Here is an 18,735-nt window from a genome sequence, read left to right on the forward strand (position 1 = left end):
CTATTTAAAGTTAGTGTTACTTGTTTGTGGGCAACAAAGCCATGATTACGTTGCAACCCTTCAAAGACAACAACAAAAAATGATTTGAATTTTAAACACTTTATAGTATTTTTCACAACATGACATTTTATTTAAAGATACATTTCCCATGTATTAAAGATCTACATCTCTTAATGATCAGCATTTCTTACAATAAATGGCTCTCATTTACAACCAAACTGTTAAACATAGTGTGTCACAGCATTTGGGTCTCAGCAGATCTTGAAGGACATCAGTTTGAAGTCGCCTGTGACTCTGACGTAACTGATGACGTCCATATCAGTACGGTTGGGAAACTGGACTTCTTGTCCATCAGGAAGCTCCACTTCAAACACGTCTCCAGCCAGCTTCAACACAATCTACAATAGATGACATGCTAATGGATAAACCCTTTGTATTTTTCATAATAAATTCGAACACATCCAGGTAAATCTGCATGACTGAATATTACCAGGGGTCAGTGAGAAATATTTTGTGTCTTTGGTTTGGGCGTAGCCACCCTTTAGTCTGTTCTAACAATCCTACCCAACATTTTTATGAAACAAAACACACAACTTGGCGTAGTTCATCCAGACTCCCTCACCTTAACATCACTGCCCCTCTCCAGGGGGTTGTGTATTTCCCGTTTCTCGTCGCCCCAACAACCACCCGTCTTGGAGTTGCACACAAGGACGGCTCCATCGGCGTCGTCATGGAAACGTGGGTTAAAGTGTAATGCCAGGTCGTCTGCATCACGGCCAAGGTCGATCTGGAATCTGAGTGAATCAGAGACGATACAAATGTGGTCTTAATGTTAAGTGTTGGCAGAGCTTAAAACACCAAACAAATTTAAAGTCAGATATATAATCACCAGGTTACACACAGTTATGTTCTAAATGTGCTGTGTTTGGTTAACTTACCTCGCAGCATCATGCAGAATTTCCCCCTTTACTTTCACTTTATCTCCAACTCTCAGATATACATTTTTCAGCTCAAGTTCCTGAAAGACACATTTGTTTTTGGGTTTCAGGCTACTTGATTAGACAATCATGTTAATCATAGAAGCAGCAGATTTGGGAACAGTCAAATAATGATATCTGTCAGGGTTAATTCATTCAATAAATAGTAATTAGAGATTAAAAACAGTGACAAACATAAACTTACCATGCTCATAATGGATGCTGGTGAACAGTCCTGCCGCTGATGGAAGATGTTTGAAGATGGTCTTTATATACAGACTCAGTGTTTCTTCCTGGGAGACAAAAGGTAAGTGGCACGACACAGGAGATTCAGAGACGGGATGTTGAACACAATGTGACCCAACCAACATCCTCATGATCACATTAACATAAGCTAATCAATTCAGAGTATTGGCCTGTTTAAGATTCCTGTTAAACTACTGTAAATTACATGAACAGCCTCTAACTGTTCATGTAATTTAATATAATAACTGGCTCCCTGACGCTACAATAAACAAGAAAAATGGGTTTATCTCTAATTCACATATCATACAAGCATACATTGATATTCTCAAGTCAAGAAGACATATATATTTTTGATATATACACACTCACTGGCCACTTTATTAGGTACACCTTGCTAGTAAAAAGTTGAACCCCCTTTGCCTTCAGAACTGCCTTAATTCTTCATGGTATACTTTCAACAAGGTGTTGGAAACATTCCTCAGAGATTTTGGTCCATATCACACAGTTGCTACAGATTAGTCGGCTGCACATCCATGATGCCAATCTCCAGTTCCACCACATCCCCAAAGGTGCTCTATTGGATTGAGATCTTGTGACTGTGGAGGTCATTGGAGTACATTGAACTAATTTTCATGTTCAAGAAACCGGTTTGAGATGATTTGAGCTTTATGTCATGGTGCATCATCCTGCTGGAAGTAGCCATCAGAAGATGGTTATACTGTGGTCATTAAGGGATGGACATGGTTAGCAACAATACTCAGGTAGGCTGTGGCATTTAAATGATGCTCCATTGGTAGTAAGGGGCCCAAATTGTGGCAAGAAAATATCCCCCACACCATTGCACCACTACCAGCCTGAACTGCTGGTACAAGGCAGGATGGATCCATGCTTTCTTATTATTTACACCAAATTCTGACCCTACCATCTGAATGTCGCAGCTGAAATCAAGGCTGATCAGACCAGGCAACATTTTTCCAATCTTCTATTGTCCGATTTTGGTGAGTTTGTGCCAATTTTAGCTTCATTTTCCCGTTCTTAGCTGACAGGAGTGGCACCCGTCTTCTACTGCTGAAGCCTATTGTAGGGTTTGGATGGTGATAACCCTCTACAAACTGAATGAACCCAACACTATCAAAGGGCAAAGCATGATGGAGCAATAAAGAGCAGCCAAATAGGACTGAGTTTTTGTTCCAGAGCTCTAGATTTTACTTATATCCACATACAAAAAACACATATCTCACCAAACCAGCAGGACAAAGGAGTCACCAAGGTGCAGTGGATTGAAGCAGACTGCAGCAGCAGAGCAAAGAGCCGCAACCTGCACGAGCCTTCTCACACCACACCCTAATTATTCACCTGGCCTTGGTACCTGGAGTCTCCTCCCACCCCAGTGAAATTACCCCATCCGTCCATCCATCCATCCATCCATCCATCCATCCATCCATCCATCCATCCATCCATCCATCCATCCATCCATCCATTCATTCATCTACCCATCATCCAACCATCCATTCATCCACCCATCAATCAATCAATCAATCAATCAATCAATCAATCAATCAATCAATCAATCAATCAATCAATCAATCAATCAATCAATCAATCCATCCATCCATCCATCCATCCATCCATCCATCCATCCATCCATCTACCCATCCATCCATCCATCCACCCATCAATCAGTCCATCCATCCATCCATCCATCCATCCATCATCCATAATCCTACATTATTTACACTTAAAATACACAATGCAAATGACTACAACCTGATACAGATTAAAGAAAACACATAATAAACCGAAATACTAAATAGAAGTCATACTTAGCAAAAATCCCCCAATATCACCTCCCCTCTCTCTCCTCTGATTCCTCAACTCAGCCTAATCAGATGATTGGTAACTGCTGGAATCCTGCATCCTCACATATGCATTCCATGAAAACACACTCCTGATGTGGACCTCAAAGAGAGAGCAGTTAGCAAGGGTCTTCTCACAATAAAACACCAAATAACAAATAATAAACTTCCTGTATCAGTCTGTTGTGCAACTTTACTGTCAATATGCAGTAAATATTAGTGAGGGAGATGCTCCCCAGCTTCTTTACACCCATCTTCTTCAAGGTTGGACGTGCTGTGTGTTCAGAGATGATATTCTGCATTCCTTGGTTGTCACGAGGTTATTTGAGTTACTGTTGCCTTTCTATCATCTCCAACCAGTCTGCCCATTCTCCTCTGACCAAGGAATTAGATTAGACTTGATATTTTCTCTTTTTTGGACCATTTCCTATGAACCCTAGAGATGGTCGTGCTTGAAAATCCCAGCAGATCAGCTGTTTCTGAAATGTGTGATTATATAATTGAGGGACATTTGTAGTCTGTGGGTTATATCTTGCATATATTTTTATCAAAAGAAAAATAACTAATGTTTTTTTATGTTCATTATGATCATATCTTGACAAATTCCATAATTATTTATTATGGAAACAATCAATTATTAATAACAAATGTCTGGATATCACTAAAATGTCAACTAAACAACCGTCCGAATTTAATAACAACCACCTTCTAATTAGCTAAACAATAATAAAATGAGCTTATTCAAAAATTGTTTTGATTGTGTTCCTTTAATTAAGTTGAGATAATCATGACAGATATTTCTTTTTTGGCAATATATCAAATTTTATATGGAAAATAACAAATTGTATCTGTGTCCCAGAAATCACTTTCAACTAAGTTACCATTAAAAAAACACCTCTCAAGGAAGTGTGTTAATTCCAGATCACATGACCTGCTCCACATGATGTCATTTCCTCCTGAAGAAAAGACTGGCAAGACTCCAAGGCTTTCTGAGTTATTTAATATAAAGTAGTGTGTGAGTCAAGTGTGGATTTATGGCATGTCATCAGGTTTACTACAATATCTTTATAAATAACTTTCAATTTCAATTTTACTCTCTCTCTCTCTCTCTCTCTCTCTCTCTCTCTCTCTCTCTCTCTCTCTCTCTCTCTCTCTCTCTCTCTCTCTCTCTCTCTCTCTCTCTCTCTCTCTCTCTCTCTCTCTCTCTCTCTCTCTATATATATATATATATATATATATATAATATTTAGAAGAAATTTTCTGTAAAAATGCCATGTGGTGTTTGGTTATAGGTGGCCATGTTGATTTTAGGCTTGAAAACAGCAAAAATGTCAACTAAGATACCTGTCAACTATGTTAGAAAAAAATCCCACAATTATATATTGACCCAAATACTCGGACCAGCCCGTCTGCCACCAACAACCATGCCATGTTTAAGGTCATTAAAATTCCTTTTCTTCTCCATTCTGATGCTCTGTTTGACCTTCAGCAAATTGTACTTGTAAACTGAACAGGTGCACCTAATAAAGTGGCCGGTGAGTGTACTGTATTTGTATATTGTGATGCCCACTCCAACCAGCTGGTGGCGCTTACGCACAGCTTCGTTGTTTGCTAACCGCCAATAAACCACAATTACGAAGAAGACGTAAAGTAAACAGGAGCTGTCAGTGGATCCAGAAGTTCACGTATTTACGAATGGAAGGGCCAAATTACTAAAAGAAAATTGAAGTTCCGCATACTAAGTGCTAACTGTATGACGACCGTGTGCATCGTGTGATAAAGGTAAATCATTAGCGGCCTACTGACGTCTGCATAGCGGTAACTGCTGTTACACCTGCTGTAGCCAAATGTAGCTAGCAGCTAATGACCAGCGTTAGCAAGCTTCTTTTTGCCGTTTACTTCCGTCATTACAATGAAATATAACAGCGGCTATGTTTGCCTCACAGGTCGATGCTTTTAGTTGAACTGTGCCACTAAATATGAGGCATTTTAACCGGCTAATGTTCGGTAGCATGTCTGGCTAATTACCAGCTGTTTCTGCTGCTCCGGGCTAGCGTCCATCACAGTGAAATGGCATCAAGCTACGAGGCTGCTAGTTTTGGCTTTTTACAGTGCGTCAACACGTAAAATTACCTGCTTTATTTGCAACCCAATCTGTCACACAGCTTTCTATATTATACACCAGAACAACCGAACTCACCTCAGGTTTTAAGTCGTTGGCAGCAGATGTTGTTATGGTCTTGACGCATTGCGGGGGGGTTTGTCCCAGAAATCTTTCTATTTTACCTGATCATCGCACCATTTTCAAGTTAATCCAGAGTCAGATGATTATGAAGTGGGAGACATTGTGTTCTCAACGAAATAAGGTCATCCCAATTTCTTTCTATGATTTCCACATTTACGTTACACTTTTTCAGTCTTTAAAACAGGTCAATTTTGACCTGCAGGACAACACAAGGGTGAAAAGTAAAAAATAAGTGTTTTTTATACTCATTATGATCATGTCTTTACAAATTGCATGATTATTTATTATGGAAACAGTCACGTATTAATAAAAAATGACTGGATATCACTAAAATGACAACTAAATAACTGTCCGAATTTAATAATAACCACCTTCTAATGAGCTAAACAATAATAAAATGAGCTTATTCTGAAGAAAAGACTGGCAAGACTCCAAGGCTTTCTGAGTTATTCGATATAAAGTAGTGTGTGAGGTTTACTACAATATCTTTAGAACTAACTTTCGATTTCAATTTTACTCAATTGTATATATAATATTTTAGAAGAATCTTTCTGTACAAATGCCATGTGGTGTTTGGGTATAGGGGGCCATGTTGATTTTAGACCTGAAAACAGCAAAAAAAAATGTCAACTATGATACAAAAAGTCCCACAGTTATATATTGACCCTAGTAATATGGGTGGTTGACCCTTTAAATAGTCCAGAATAAGAGATGCAGTTGCTGATGAGTTGAAGAAGTTCACCCATAAGGAGGTGCTCTTCTAGCCTCACCTTGTGCCTTACTACTCATTTAGTAGCTTATGTTGAGAATGCTGCACAGATTGTCACCGTCTTCATGGGTTGTTCTTCATTTTACTAATCCACAGATCCAGTAAACCATTTTATTTAATGGGTTTTGTTCTCATCACTTGCAGGTCATACAGGGCCAGGAGTGATAATCTCCTGCTATGTTCACCGACATGGACTATGAGTTGGAGGAGGACAAACTGTGAGTCACAAAGATGTTTTGCAGTTGTGTAATCTGGACTATCCACTTTTTATATATTTAAATTTTGAAATATTTTCTTTATACCACTGAATACACACAGGGATAAATGAAAGTATGTAGAGACATTAGTAAACTCTGAAAGCAGTAGCTTATAGTGTGAATTCATGTCCTGATATGAACTTTGCACTCTGCAGAATAAGGTCATGTAAATGAAGCTAACTGAAATGTGATGTTTCCTTATTAACAGTGGGATACCAACAGTACCTGGTACGGTGACGCTGAAGAAAGATGCTAATAATCTTATTGGTATCAGCATTGGTGGCGGGGCTCAATACTGTCCTTGCCTCTACATTGTCCAGGTAGTTACAGAATCATTTATCATGACAACACCTGTTTCAAGTTTTGTAAGTGTCTCATGGAAATCTCACAATAGAAATCTTGATACCTTTTCTAATGTGGTTGCTGTTGTCTCCCAGGTCTTTGATAACACTCCAGCAGCTCTGGATGGGACGCTGGCAGCAGGGGATGAAATCACAGGTGTGAACGGGAAGCCAGTGAAGGGAAAGACTAAGGTGGAGGTGGCCAAGATGATTCAAGCTGTCCAGGTACACAGGCTCTGAAATCACAGTCTGTCTTTATTAACAGTTCAATATGAGGCCATGAGGAGATGGCGTATTATTTACTGTTCTACAATTCTGTTGATTTAGATTTTGTCCAATTCCGTACAGCCTTCTCAGTTCATTTAACCCCAACTACCTGTCAAATGGAGGCAGTTTTGCTTCGTGGCACGAAGACACAACAACCCTCAGTTCATACGTGTACTTTTGATGGCATAGTTACAAAAACTAAACCTCAATGCTAAGGATTAGTGCCCTTCCATGAATTGTAGCACAAACCTTACAACAGGGGTGTCAAACATGTGGCCCATGGGCCAAAACTGGCCCGCCAGAGGGTCCAATCCGGCCTGAGGGACGACTTTGTAAAGTGCAAAAATTACAGAGAAGACATTAACTGCAAATTTTAAATCTGTAAAACTATAAATTTAAAATAATTTCAAGACCTCAACAAGTTGTTTTGATCATAAAGTAAAATACTAGATTGTTTAATGTTCTTTTGTCGTTTTGTGTCTCATTTTTGTAATTCTTTTGTCTTGTTTTTGTCTGACTTGTCATTTGTCTCATGTATTTGTCATTTTGTTTCTCATTTTTGTCATTTTTTTGTCTTATTTTTGTCTTTCTGTGTTTTGCTTTATTTGTTGTTTTGTTTATTGCTTGTGTCATTTTGTGTTTTTTTGTCTCGCTTGTGTTGTTTGTCTACTTTTTTGTCATTTTGTGTCTTGCTTTTGTCATTTTTTGTCTCGTTTGTGTTGTTATTCCATTTTTGACACTAACTTTTTTGTCTCGTGTTGTTTCGTATTGTTTCTAATTTTTTTGTCGTTTTGTGTCTCATTTTTTATTATTTTGCATCTCATTTTTGTCATACTTGGTCTTGTTTTTGTTGTTTTTTGTCTTTTTTTTGTCTAACTTGTCATTTTGACCATAAAGTAAAATACTGTATCATTCAATTCCAGATACCCGAGACTAAATGTTTTGTGTCTTTGTAGACACTCTGATCTGTAAGTTGTAATGTGTAAATGATAAAATGAGGCACAATATTGCTGAAAATGAACGCATTTTTCTTAAGAAATTTCAGGTTGTTCATCATGTTTTGTAAAAAGATAGTTCCTTAAACGTGAACATTTTTGCACTAAAACTAAGGAAAAATTCGGAGTTGTTGTTATTTCTAGATTATTATGTGATGATTTTTCTGGTCTGGTCCACTTGAGATCAAATTGGACTGAATGTGGCCCCTGAATTAAAATGAGTTTAACACCCCTGCCTTACAACTTCACTTGTACAGTGGTGGAAAAAAGTTTTCGGACACCCTTAAAATTATCTCAAATATTATCATGAAATATTTGTGGAAAAATCTTTTTTGTGTTTCAAAAGGTGTGGCTGCATTAGACAAACACAAATAAATAAAGTATTTTTTTTATTGTTTACAAGAAAAACTAACAAAATAATTCCTACCAAAATGACTTGAAATTTCTTATTTTTATGGAACCAATCAATTTTAGATTTTTAATGGCTTTTTTTGGATTTGTTTAGTATTATGGCTGTGATTGTACTAAAAGAAATTAGACCTAAGAGTGATTCTTAATGCAATATACATGCAAATGTATGGGGCGTCCAAAAACTTTTTTCCACCACTGTATGTTAAATGTGATGCAAAATTTCAAGTCATTCAATGACAAAAGCAGAAACTGCAGAAAGTAGTAAAAGATGACTCACTTCTTTATGTCTTGCTGCGACTGCGGCTTTACCAGTGAATAGTCCAACGTGTTATGAGCACATTCCCACTGTCGCTCTGTGCAGAAGAGGGATTTTACCGACTTGCCAAGCTGTGCTAAAGAGGCCGGGACAATAGCCCATAGCGTTTAGCATAACGTCACCAATGCAGAGTGTCTGTGTTGTTTCTGGCATCCTTTGTTCAAAATTCCATGACTTCCTGCATGGTGGAATAAAGACAGGCTTCAGCTGGGAATTAGCGGATTACATTGTGTTGCAGTGCAAATGCAGCACGTGAATTTCCCCTCGCACCATTAGTCGTTTCCCCACATGTAATAGAGAAACGTGTTGACTAAATATTTATTCTGTCACATTTCTATAAAATTGATTGAATCAAAAATAGCTTTTTTTCTTGGGATGGTCTAGTTTTCAACATACAGTGGTGGGAAAACGTATTCAGACACCCTTAAAAATTTACATAATCTCAAATATTATCTTGAAATATTTGTGGAAAAATCTTTTTTGTGTTTTGAAAGGCGTTGCTGCATTAGACAGACACAAACAAATGCAGGGTGTCCCAAAAAAATTGACATCATTTGAGATGTCCATATCGGAGAAATGATACTTGATAGGATTTATTTGGACATAAAATGTTTTATTGTACACATTTCAAATGAAATATTCTGGGGGATGATAATTTTATAATGTTCCAAAGTTATTACAGATGTTTAATGTGTGCGCCGCTTCTGAAACTTCTGAAACTGCCGGCCATCCAGATCCTTTTTTCCAGACACAAACAGCCTTCCTCTTTTTATGCCACGTCCAAATCTGCTTTCCTGTTGGCCCTTATTTCAGATATTTTCTAGCAAAGTCATGCTGCGCATTCACATTTGACTGAGTTTGGACGTACTTCAATACACAGAACGCCTTTTCTGTTGCAGTAAACGGCATGTCTATTCCTGAAAGCAGAAAAATAAAAATTATTACACTGTTTTTAAACAAATTATTAGGTGAAGCAATGATGCCAAATTTTTTAGGACATCCTGCACAATTGGTATTTTTTTGTTTATTGTTTAAAAACTAATAAAGCTAAATTCTACCAAAATGACCCAATACTCAGAATGTCTTATTTTTATGGAACCAGTCAATTTTAAGTTTTTAATGTTTTTTTTTTAGGATTTGTTTAATATTATGGCTGTGATGGTACCAAAAGAAATTGCACTTGAAGACCTAAGAGTGATTCTTCATGCAATATTTCACAAATCTATGGGGTGTCCATGGCTTTCTTCCACCACTTTACACTTAACTGTCTGTTGTGTGGTTATATTTTCACAGGGAGAAGCAATAATCCACTACAACAAACTGCAAGCAGACCCAAAACAGGGGAAGAGTTTGGATATAGGTATCACTTCCACTATTCACGTACTTACTCCTAGTCTATTGTTTGTTTATATTACTTTCTGTGAATTAATAATATAATCCTTGCATTCTTACGTGATCACAGCTGCTCTGATCCAGTGCCCTAGTGTGAGTTAAATATGTCATTTGTGTGTTTCAGTGCTGAAAAAAGTCAAACATCGCCTGGTAGAGAATATGAGCTCAGGCACAGCAGATGCTCTCGGACTCAGTAGAGCTATTCTATGCAATGGTAAAAACAGATGGCATAATTTCTGCAAATTAAATAGCTGACTCACATACATACACTGTAACCATGTAAACTTGTTTTAATTTACAGATGGACTGGTCAAGAGACTAGAAGAGTTGGAGAAAACAGCAGAACTCTACAAAGGTAAAGAATAGCCACCTAAACTGTCTTTACCGACCTGAAGCGTTTCAGGGTTAGTGTGGTAATTTAGAATCTAGTTACTGAATATTAACTATGTTTAGTGACTCTCTGAGATAAGTAACCACAGATATGAGGTAATTGTTAAGCTCTTGAAAATGTTGTTTGTGAATCTCTGTATGCAGACGACGCAGCTCTGTGTGCGACATCAGCTTCTCAGCTGCAACAACTGCTCAGATCAGCTTGAAGAAGACAGTTACTGTAATTTCCGGACTATTGAGCGCACCTGAATATAAGCTGCACCCACAAAATTTAAAAAGAAAAAAAATGTACATATCTAGGCCGCACTTGTTTATAAGCTGCAGGTGTCCACGTTGTAACGTGAGATGTTTACACAGAAAGATTTTTTAAACTTTTAATTAAATAAATGCTTTTTTCCGAACAGTGCCAGTAACACGGCAGTAAAACGCATCGAGTCAGTTCATCACGCTGCCGACTCCGTCTCACCATGGATTCATTGATGCCAGGCTTACATGCAGCAGCTCTACTTTCTTCTTCAACAGGCAGATCGATTGGCTTTAACTTAGAAGCTGCATCATATGCATATCTTCATGTGTTTTCCATGATGAGGGTGTGTGTATGAAGCGCAAAATCACTGATCTGAAGAATTTAGTGTGTGTCCGTTTGATTTAATTCGAACAGCTTCATTGGTCCACTGTGAACTGTTCGGTAATTTCATTCTGATGTGACGAGGCTAAACGTATTGACGGCATGAAGCTCGCCCGTAAAAATCTATCCATTACAAACTACTGTATCAACAAGAAAACATGACGAACGTTTTTGAGCTGAGACTCTACTTGATATCACCAGTTCCCATCCCTTGTCATCACAACTGAAATTCAACCGTCTCCGGTGGTCTGGGCACGTACACAGATCCTTCACAGTGTTCTAAAAGAGGCTACGAGGCCCGTTAGCAGACGTCGCCTCAGGTACAGGGACGTTCTGAAGAGGGACCTTAAAGACTTCAACATGGAGCCTTCAACATGGAGCCTTCATCATGGATGTCCACCTGCACTGATCAAGCAGTTTGGTGCTCCAAACTACACAAGGGAGTCAAAAATGACAAAGCAGCAAATCTAGAGGAACTGAAGAGACGGTGGAGACGCTTGTCTACCACTATCTACAAAACCTGGCTGATCTTTTTCCACATAGTCGGCAACAACTGAAGCTGACCTGAACTGTTGTTTCAATCATTTGCACTGTGTTAAAGGTCACTTACTGTTTGTCCCAATTATTTCTCTGTTTGCTTTTGCAGGGCTGATGGAGCACACAAAGAGGCTACTCAGAGCTTTCTTTGAGCTTTCTCAAACTCACAGAGGTCAGTTGCTATAGTCAAAATCAGAAATATTAAAACAGGATTCTAACTATCACATAAAAATCAAATTCGACCTTTATTTGCCTTTGACTAGCTAAGAAGAAAAGCACAAACAAATCATCAGTTTAGTGTTACCATAAAGGCTTAAGTGCCTGAGAAGTTAGCAGCTCCCAAAAAGTTATCAGTTGATAACACAAATCAAAGTTCCGATACTTCAGGTTTTGTGCACATTATTATTTGTTTCATTACTCTTTTTCAAGTTAGTGATATCCAAAATCTAGCCAAGCATTTAAGCAACAAAAGAAAGGCTTTTATTTGGCTGTTTTATTTGGCTGTATTTACTTCATTTCACTTCTGTATTTTCTCAGAGGGAGGCAAGCAGCTGAATACACCTGTATTTGACAGATACTTGTCAATGTACCTCTTTTTCAGCGTTTGGAGATGTTTTTTCTGTCATTGGAGTACGAGAGCCCCAGGCTGCAGCCAGTGAGGCATTTGTGAAGTTTGCAGATGCTCACCGCAACATTGAGAAATACGGCATTCAGCTACTAAAGACCATCAAACCTGTACGTCCATATTTAATGGTGGATTTTAATTATTTCTTGCCCAAAAGTACACAAACCTCCATACGAAGATGTGAGTATTGGATTTGAAAGTGTGTGTTTTGTTTTATTTTATATCAATGCTTATTATGTAGGACAATGTCAGTTTTATGATACAGATTGGCTGTCAGAGTCAAAAATTTGGGATTTTTAAGTCGAGAGTGATGGAAATTGTAGACAAGTTGGAAAAATTCAAGGTACTCTGAGTCTTTAGGATAAAAAGAAAGCTAGATATATTCCCCTTTTTAAAAATATCTTCCTTCGTTCAGTTATATTTTGCCAAGCATTATGATTAGAAAAACAAAACATGTCACTGAGGAGTCATATCTTGTTGTGCAGATGCTCCATGATCTGAACACGTATCTTCACAAGGCCATTCCAGACACAAAGCTCACCATCCGCAAGTACCTGGATGTGAAGTTTGAATATCTGGTAAGCGCACAGCACTGTGTTCTGACTGAGTATATGACTCGGCATTTTCCCGTCATCTGTAGATGTGTTCAGCAACTTCCCTGTTGGTACAGATTGAATAACAGTTTGTTTGTCTTTCAGTCTTACTGCCTCAAAGTGAAGGAGATGGACGATGAAGAATACAGCAGTATTGTGAGTAGCTATTTTGTTAGGATTTTACTGTGAAGAAATAAATCTGTACTTTGCCAGCAGCTGGTTTCCAGTGGCAGAACATGCTCCTTCTTCTTCTTTGTTTTGCATTTTTTAAATGCAAATACAAAGGAAACTCTCGAAACGCTACTACATGAAAACCATTCACATGATAGAAAATCACACAACAGTATCTACAAGCAGAAATCCTTCACAGCAAGGCAGCATTTCTGCTACTGACAAGTAAAGCTCAACCATTCAAGCGTTTACAGCTGCTGAACTCATCTAGTTGGCTTTTGAGAGTTTGGCAGGACAGTGGCTGATAACTTCACTCCTTCAGTTGGTCACTTTCAACAGACACAGTCTGACAGTGATGAAAGTATGATTCAACTTTTTATTTAAGTAAAAGTACAACAGTATTAAGATCAATATACACTGCTTGTCCAAAAAAATAAGCCACCGCCTGAATTTAACTCAGCCAATAGGTAAAAGCAGTGGGCAGTGATGAATCTGTGTCAGCTGCAGCAACTTATTTAACTCTAGTTGATGCAGTGAGGAGCTTCTCATTTCTGAAACAACCACGTTGGAAGATATATTCTGTGGTCATGGAAAGGATGTTAATCTGTCTCAGAAGGGTCAAATTATTGGCCTGCATTAAGCAAAGAAAACAACTAAGGAGATTTCTGATACCACTAAAATCAGGTTAATAACCATCCAACGCATTATTAAAACCTGAAGGATAGTGGAGAACCATCGTCTTTGAGGAACAAATGTGGTCTGATGAGTCCAGATTTACCCTGTTCCAAAGTGATGGGGGCATCAGGGTAAGAAGAGAGGTGGATGAAGTGATGAACTCATCATGTCTAGTGCCTACCAGCCTGTGGGGGTTAGAGTTATGATCTGGGGTTGGTCAGGTTCAGCAACATTATGTTCCCAAAGAATGAGGTCAGCTGATTACCTGAAGATACTGAATGACCAGGTCTTTCCATCAATGGAGTTTTTCTTCCCTGATGGTCATGGACATGTTCCAAGATGATGATGTCAGGATTCATGGGGCTCACATTGAGAATGAGTGGATCAGGGAGCATGAGATGGATTGTCCTCCACAGAGTCCAGACCTCAGCCCCATTGAGAATCTTTGGAATGTTCTGGAGAAGACTTTGTGCATTGGTCCGACTCTCCCATCATCAATATAAGATCTTGGTAGAAAATTAATGCAACTCTGGACAGAAATAAATGCTGTGACATTGCAGAAGCTTTTTGAAACGATGCCACAGCGAATCTGTGTCGTTCTCAAAGCTAAAGGCGGTCCAACAAAATATTAGTTTGTTTTTTTTGACGGGCAGTGTGTATATATAAAGTACTAAAAGTAAAAATCCTAAGCATGCAGAATAGTCCATTCCAGAATCGATCAATAAAGTTTCATTTTATTTTAATCATAAAAATCAGCCTCATTTTAATTTCTTTTTTATATCTTGTGTTTGTAACATGAATTTGCTGAACCAGTTGTTAAAATGATCTAATAATTGTAGAGTAAAAATATACACATATATCGCAGAGGAGTAGAAGTATAAACTAGAAGAAAATAGAAAATACTCAAGTAAAGTACAAGTTCCCAAAAACTGTACTTAAGGGAGTTAGTAAATCTACTTAGTTACTCTTTACTGCTGACCTCTGACCTATTTATATAAATCACTGAGCATGATATAAATAATGTTGATGACGACTCCTTCATGGTGTCAGTGAGTACTGATCATTTATCACATCTAGTTTAGTCACTGTTCTCTCTGTGTGTTTTACAAACAGTGGAAACTGACATTTCAACAGACTGACTTGTATTTTTTTATTTTCCCTTGAAGCAGGTAACTTTGGTTTCTTTGTCCAGCTGTGGGGACATACAGTGGTCCATGATATTGTAAGGACAGTGCTCATCATTGTTTGGTTAATCAGTCAGTCGCTGCAGGACCAATCACTCATGTGGACAACATACCATCGTCAAGACGTCAAGTAGCAATAAACAGCCACTGTCCCACCGCCTTAATGCACTGTGTTCCACAGTGCATTAGCAGAAATGGCATAGCAGAAATGCTCCCTCGTGAATATCCTGTGTGCTCATATCACATGCACGTGCTAAGTTTCTGGTTAGACTAATTACATGTCACAAAAACACTGAAACAGTTGACTTGTAACCACTGTCTTTGTCTGAATGTAGATATTCAGTCATTGTCAATCTGTTCAGACTCCTACCAGACTGGACAGAATCAGACCTGACTGATATCACTGTGAGGGTTCTGTCTTCATGTTACTGACAGCCAGTCACCATTTGCAGCTTTAATGAACCTGATGTGTTTTAAGGTTGACTGTCCAGGTGTAAAAACCCCTTACTTGGCACACTCCTTTTATATGCATTGACATTCAATGAACCAGTGAACGATGTGCTTCTTCCTACAGGCAATGGGAGAGCCTCTGTATCGTGTCAGCACTGGTAACTACGAGTACCGCTTGGTGCTGCGCTGTCGACAAGAGGCCCGTGCTCGCTTCGCCAAGATGAGGAAGGACGTTCTGGAGAAGATAGAACTGCTGGATCAGAAACATGGTCTGTTCTTGTTGTGTTTTTTCCTTCTCCAGTCACTCACTCTACCACTTGTAAACTGATCAGTTTCTCTCTGTCCATGTCAAACGGAATAGTCCATCCATTATCTATACACTGCTTAATCCTCATTAGGGTTGTAGGGGGTGGAGTCTATCCCAGCTGACTTAGAGCGACGAAAGAGTGTTAGGGAATTCTGCAATGTCGAGAGACAACGAGGAGGCAGATTCAGAGACACTCTGGAGACTCAGATGACTTAGGTTGAGAATAAGGTTGACTGATATCAGGAGAAGTGATACAACACAGTGATGTGAGCAGTGGCAGCATCAATTCTGAGGATTCTCTTCAATCTTGGGTATATATTGAGTTGGGAGGAAAGCCATATGTAGATTACAGCCCAATATGGAGACAAGTTGTCTCCTCGGTAATGTCAAACTAAACTATATCTAATCTTAACCAAATCATCTTTTTGCTACAGCAGTTTTCTCTCTCATGTATCTTCTTTTTCGGTTAACCACCGAGCCCAAATGGAATGATGTGTGTCATTTAATCTCCACGTGTTGTTGAATCAACCATTTGACCATTTCAGAATCTATGAAGTTTAAGATTTAAACACACAGATATTTTTTTCCGTACTTTTCCATTTCTTATCTCAATTACGATGTGAGAGGTGAAGGTAGCCTGTGCATCTGTGACTCTTTCTTTTGCTCTTTCTTCTGCCTTTATACATTTTCAAAGAATGAAAACTGATGTGTAGGTTGTTAACATTGATGCCTTTCCATTCACTCTTTTACTCTCTCCTGTCTTCCCCCTCTCCAGTTCAGGACATTGTGTTCCAGCTGCAGCGCTTCGTCTCGGGCATGTCGCACTACTACGACGAGTGCTACGCCGTCCTGAAGGAGGCGGACGTCTTCCCCATCGAAGTGGACCTCTCCCGCACCATGATCAACTACAGCAGCCAGTCGCTGTCCTACACGGAAGACGAGGAAGAGGAGGGAGGAGGAGGTGGAGAGGAAGAGGGAGGCAGTGCGGGCAGACAGGCGGAGAACGGCGCAGAGAAACTGATCGATGATGAATGAAAACGGATCGATGACGTGTGTGTGTGCAGTTGTTGAGCTCCACTCCATTAACACCACTCATATTGAATGTCAGCACACACTAATCAATATAGCAACTGAAAGCACTGTTGACACAAAGGTGAATGCTGCTCTTGCTGCCAGAATGCTGTATGTTGGTCTTTTGGTGATCGATTTTTATCAGAATTCCATCAAATCAGTTGCGGTTGCTTCACTACGTAACTTAACCTTTATATATTTTGAATAAACAGTCTCCTATCGCCTCCTTTCCACATAGCTCTGTATACATATGAGTCGACCAAAAGTCCATCCATTCTGACAGGAACCTGCTTGATTGCTAAGTGAAGTTTTCATTCATCTGTAAAGAAATCCTCGTTTTGAACACCAAGGGACAAACTCCACGTGTTATATATTATTATTAAGCTGTGTGGAAATGAGGCGTTTAAGTCTGCTTAATTCTGGAGAATTGAGCATAAATGTGTCCAGGATATCACCATGTACAGAGCCGGGGCTGTAAACAAACACTGGATTTTTTTTTTTTCAGTGATGAGATATTCACTGAATTTAAAAAAAAAACAAAAAACTTGATTTAAGTTGAATTGCATATTCTCTAAAAACTTTTCTTTTTTTTTTCTTTTTTTTTATGTCACCATCCCACGACATCAGCTGTATGAGTGTGCGAGACACAACTAACCGAAGGCGGCTATTTTTATGCGAGTACTGCAGGTGGCTTTTCATGCAGCAGAGTGGGATCTATAAGTATATGAGGTGTGCCTTCTTTGCTCTTTGTATAATGAAGTCTAAAGGCTCTGGGCTGGGTCTCACTGTGCAAATCTATAGAATGTTAATATTTTCATTTTTATGTCGTTTTCTTCACTACAAACCTCGCTCCGATTTATTTATCTACCTGGAATGTTATGTTGTAAATGTGTTGCTGTTTCTCAAAGGGACCATTTGGTAATTTTACAAAGATAGTGACTGACATATTTCTGCTCCGACATGAATGGTTTGTTTTACTCAGTCTTTGTTTTTTCTAATCATTACACTTTCAGTCGGTTAACAAGGGAGAACATTTACATCAGTCTTTTTTTAATGTTCAGTCTGTTTTATCTTCTCATACTGCATGCTTCAAGTTATTATTTTATCATAATACACAACTGGATTGCTTTATTGCCTTCAACACTTTTTCCTCCCACGCTGTGGAAACACTACATGTAAATTGGTATATTTATATATAAGGGAAACAGGTGTAAGAACTCAGCTGCTTGAAATTTGCTTTTGACTTCCACTTTATTTATTTTCATCTAAATATATTTAAGATTTTTATTGACCAAATTTTCTTCCATGTTACAAATAATTATTCGCCTGTGAATGTTTTCTGTTAACTTTCACTGGGGGGCAGCATCACATCACTGCACTGCAGGAGTGATTGCAGAGTGAATATTTTCCTTGTGTTGTTGTTGTGCTTTTCTGCATAACTGGAAATTAATGAAAGGGACTTCCTGTATGCTTTGTGTTCTTTTACACAGTTGGATTCATAGACCGCTACAACATATTGGCTGCAGTTTAAATCGATTTTGAGAAGAATTTAAAACCAGCTATGTAATTCGGTTGGTTTGTACCATAAACCAAAAATGAACATTTAAAGTGTTCGGCCTATTTCTAAAGGGATACTGTTTTGTTTTTTTTTTTTTTTTTTAAATCATTGTCAACTTATATGATTATTTAAATTGCTTTATTTTAACTTCTTGTATCGGTTCTGCAATGGTAGTGTTCGTGACAGTGTAAAATAATATATCAAATAAAGTCAAATGTATATAACTGAGGGCTTTCCGACAATTATTAATGTAAATGTAGTACTAAATAGATTTATGGACATAAATGCTGGCATAACGCTAATGTTACGTCCCATATATAACGGCATGTGTCACGGTTCAACGTCGTGTAGCCCCAGTGGCCTAATGGATAAGGCACTGGCCTCCTAAGCCAGGGATTGTGGGTTCGAGTCCCATCTGGGGTGAAAACATTTTGCCTACTTGGCTTTTCTAAACTAATAAAACACTAAAGGTTT

General features: G+C 38.5%; 2 protein-coding genes and 1 non-coding gene across 5 annotated transcripts; 2 read left to right on the plus strand and 1 right to left on the minus strand.

The window, feature by feature from the left end:
- Window positions 1–83: 83 nt before the first annotated feature.
- LOC111580812 (galectin-2-like) lies at window positions 84–8,787 on the minus strand. 3 transcript variants are annotated; one of them, XM_035956548.2, is made up of 6 exons: window positions 8,642–8,787; window positions 6,757–6,927; window positions 1,183–1,270; window positions 939–1,018; window positions 623–794; window positions 84–398 (listed from the first exon to the last, which is right to left on the minus strand). In XM_035956548.2, exons 3-6 carry the CDS (start codon window positions 1,189–1,191, stop codon window positions 252–254), a joined length of 408 nt encoding a protein of 135 aa, XP_035812441.2. In that variant the 5' UTR covers window positions 1,192–1,270; window positions 6,757–6,927; window positions 8,642–8,787; the 3' UTR covers window positions 84–251. The 3 variants fall into 3 exon arrangements, with proteins under 3 accessions (XP_035812441.2, XP_023144482.2, XP_054860938.1); XM_023288714.3 differs by lacking the exons at window positions 6,757–6,927; window positions 8,642–8,787 and adding an exon at window positions 5,280–5,337; XM_055004963.1 differs by lacking the exons at window positions 6,757–6,927; window positions 8,642–8,787 and adding an exon at window positions 2,465–2,574.
- pick1 (protein interacting with prkca 1) lies at window positions 4,703–18,485 on the plus strand. Its single transcript, XM_023288711.3, has 13 exons — window positions 4,703–4,861; window positions 6,238–6,311; window positions 6,559–6,670; window positions 6,788–6,916; window positions 9,974–10,040; window positions 10,197–10,286; window positions 10,374–10,427; window positions 11,737–11,799; window positions 12,229–12,362; window positions 12,738–12,830; window positions 12,951–13,001; window positions 15,450–15,594; window positions 16,408–18,485. Exons 2-13 carry the CDS (start codon window positions 6,271–6,273, stop codon window positions 16,665–16,667), a joined length of 1,239 nt encoding a protein of 412 aa, XP_023144479.1. The 5' UTR covers window positions 4,703–4,861; window positions 6,238–6,270; the 3' UTR covers window positions 16,668–18,485.
- A 126-nt stretch (window positions 18,486–18,611) lies between these two features.
- Window positions 18,612–18,684, plus strand: trnar-ccu (transfer RNA arginine (anticodon CCU)). The gene has a single exon. It is a non-coding gene; the product is annotated as a tRNA-Arg (tRNA).
- The last annotated feature ends 51 nt before the right edge of the window (window positions 18,685–18,735 follow it).

The sequence above is a fragment of the Amphiprion ocellaris genome, chromosome 19 (genome assembly GCF_022539595.1).
Source record: "Amphiprion ocellaris isolate individual 3 ecotype Okinawa chromosome 19, ASM2253959v1, whole genome shotgun sequence".
Classification (NCBI taxonomy): domain Eukaryota; kingdom Metazoa; phylum Chordata; class Actinopteri; family Pomacentridae; genus Amphiprion; species Amphiprion ocellaris.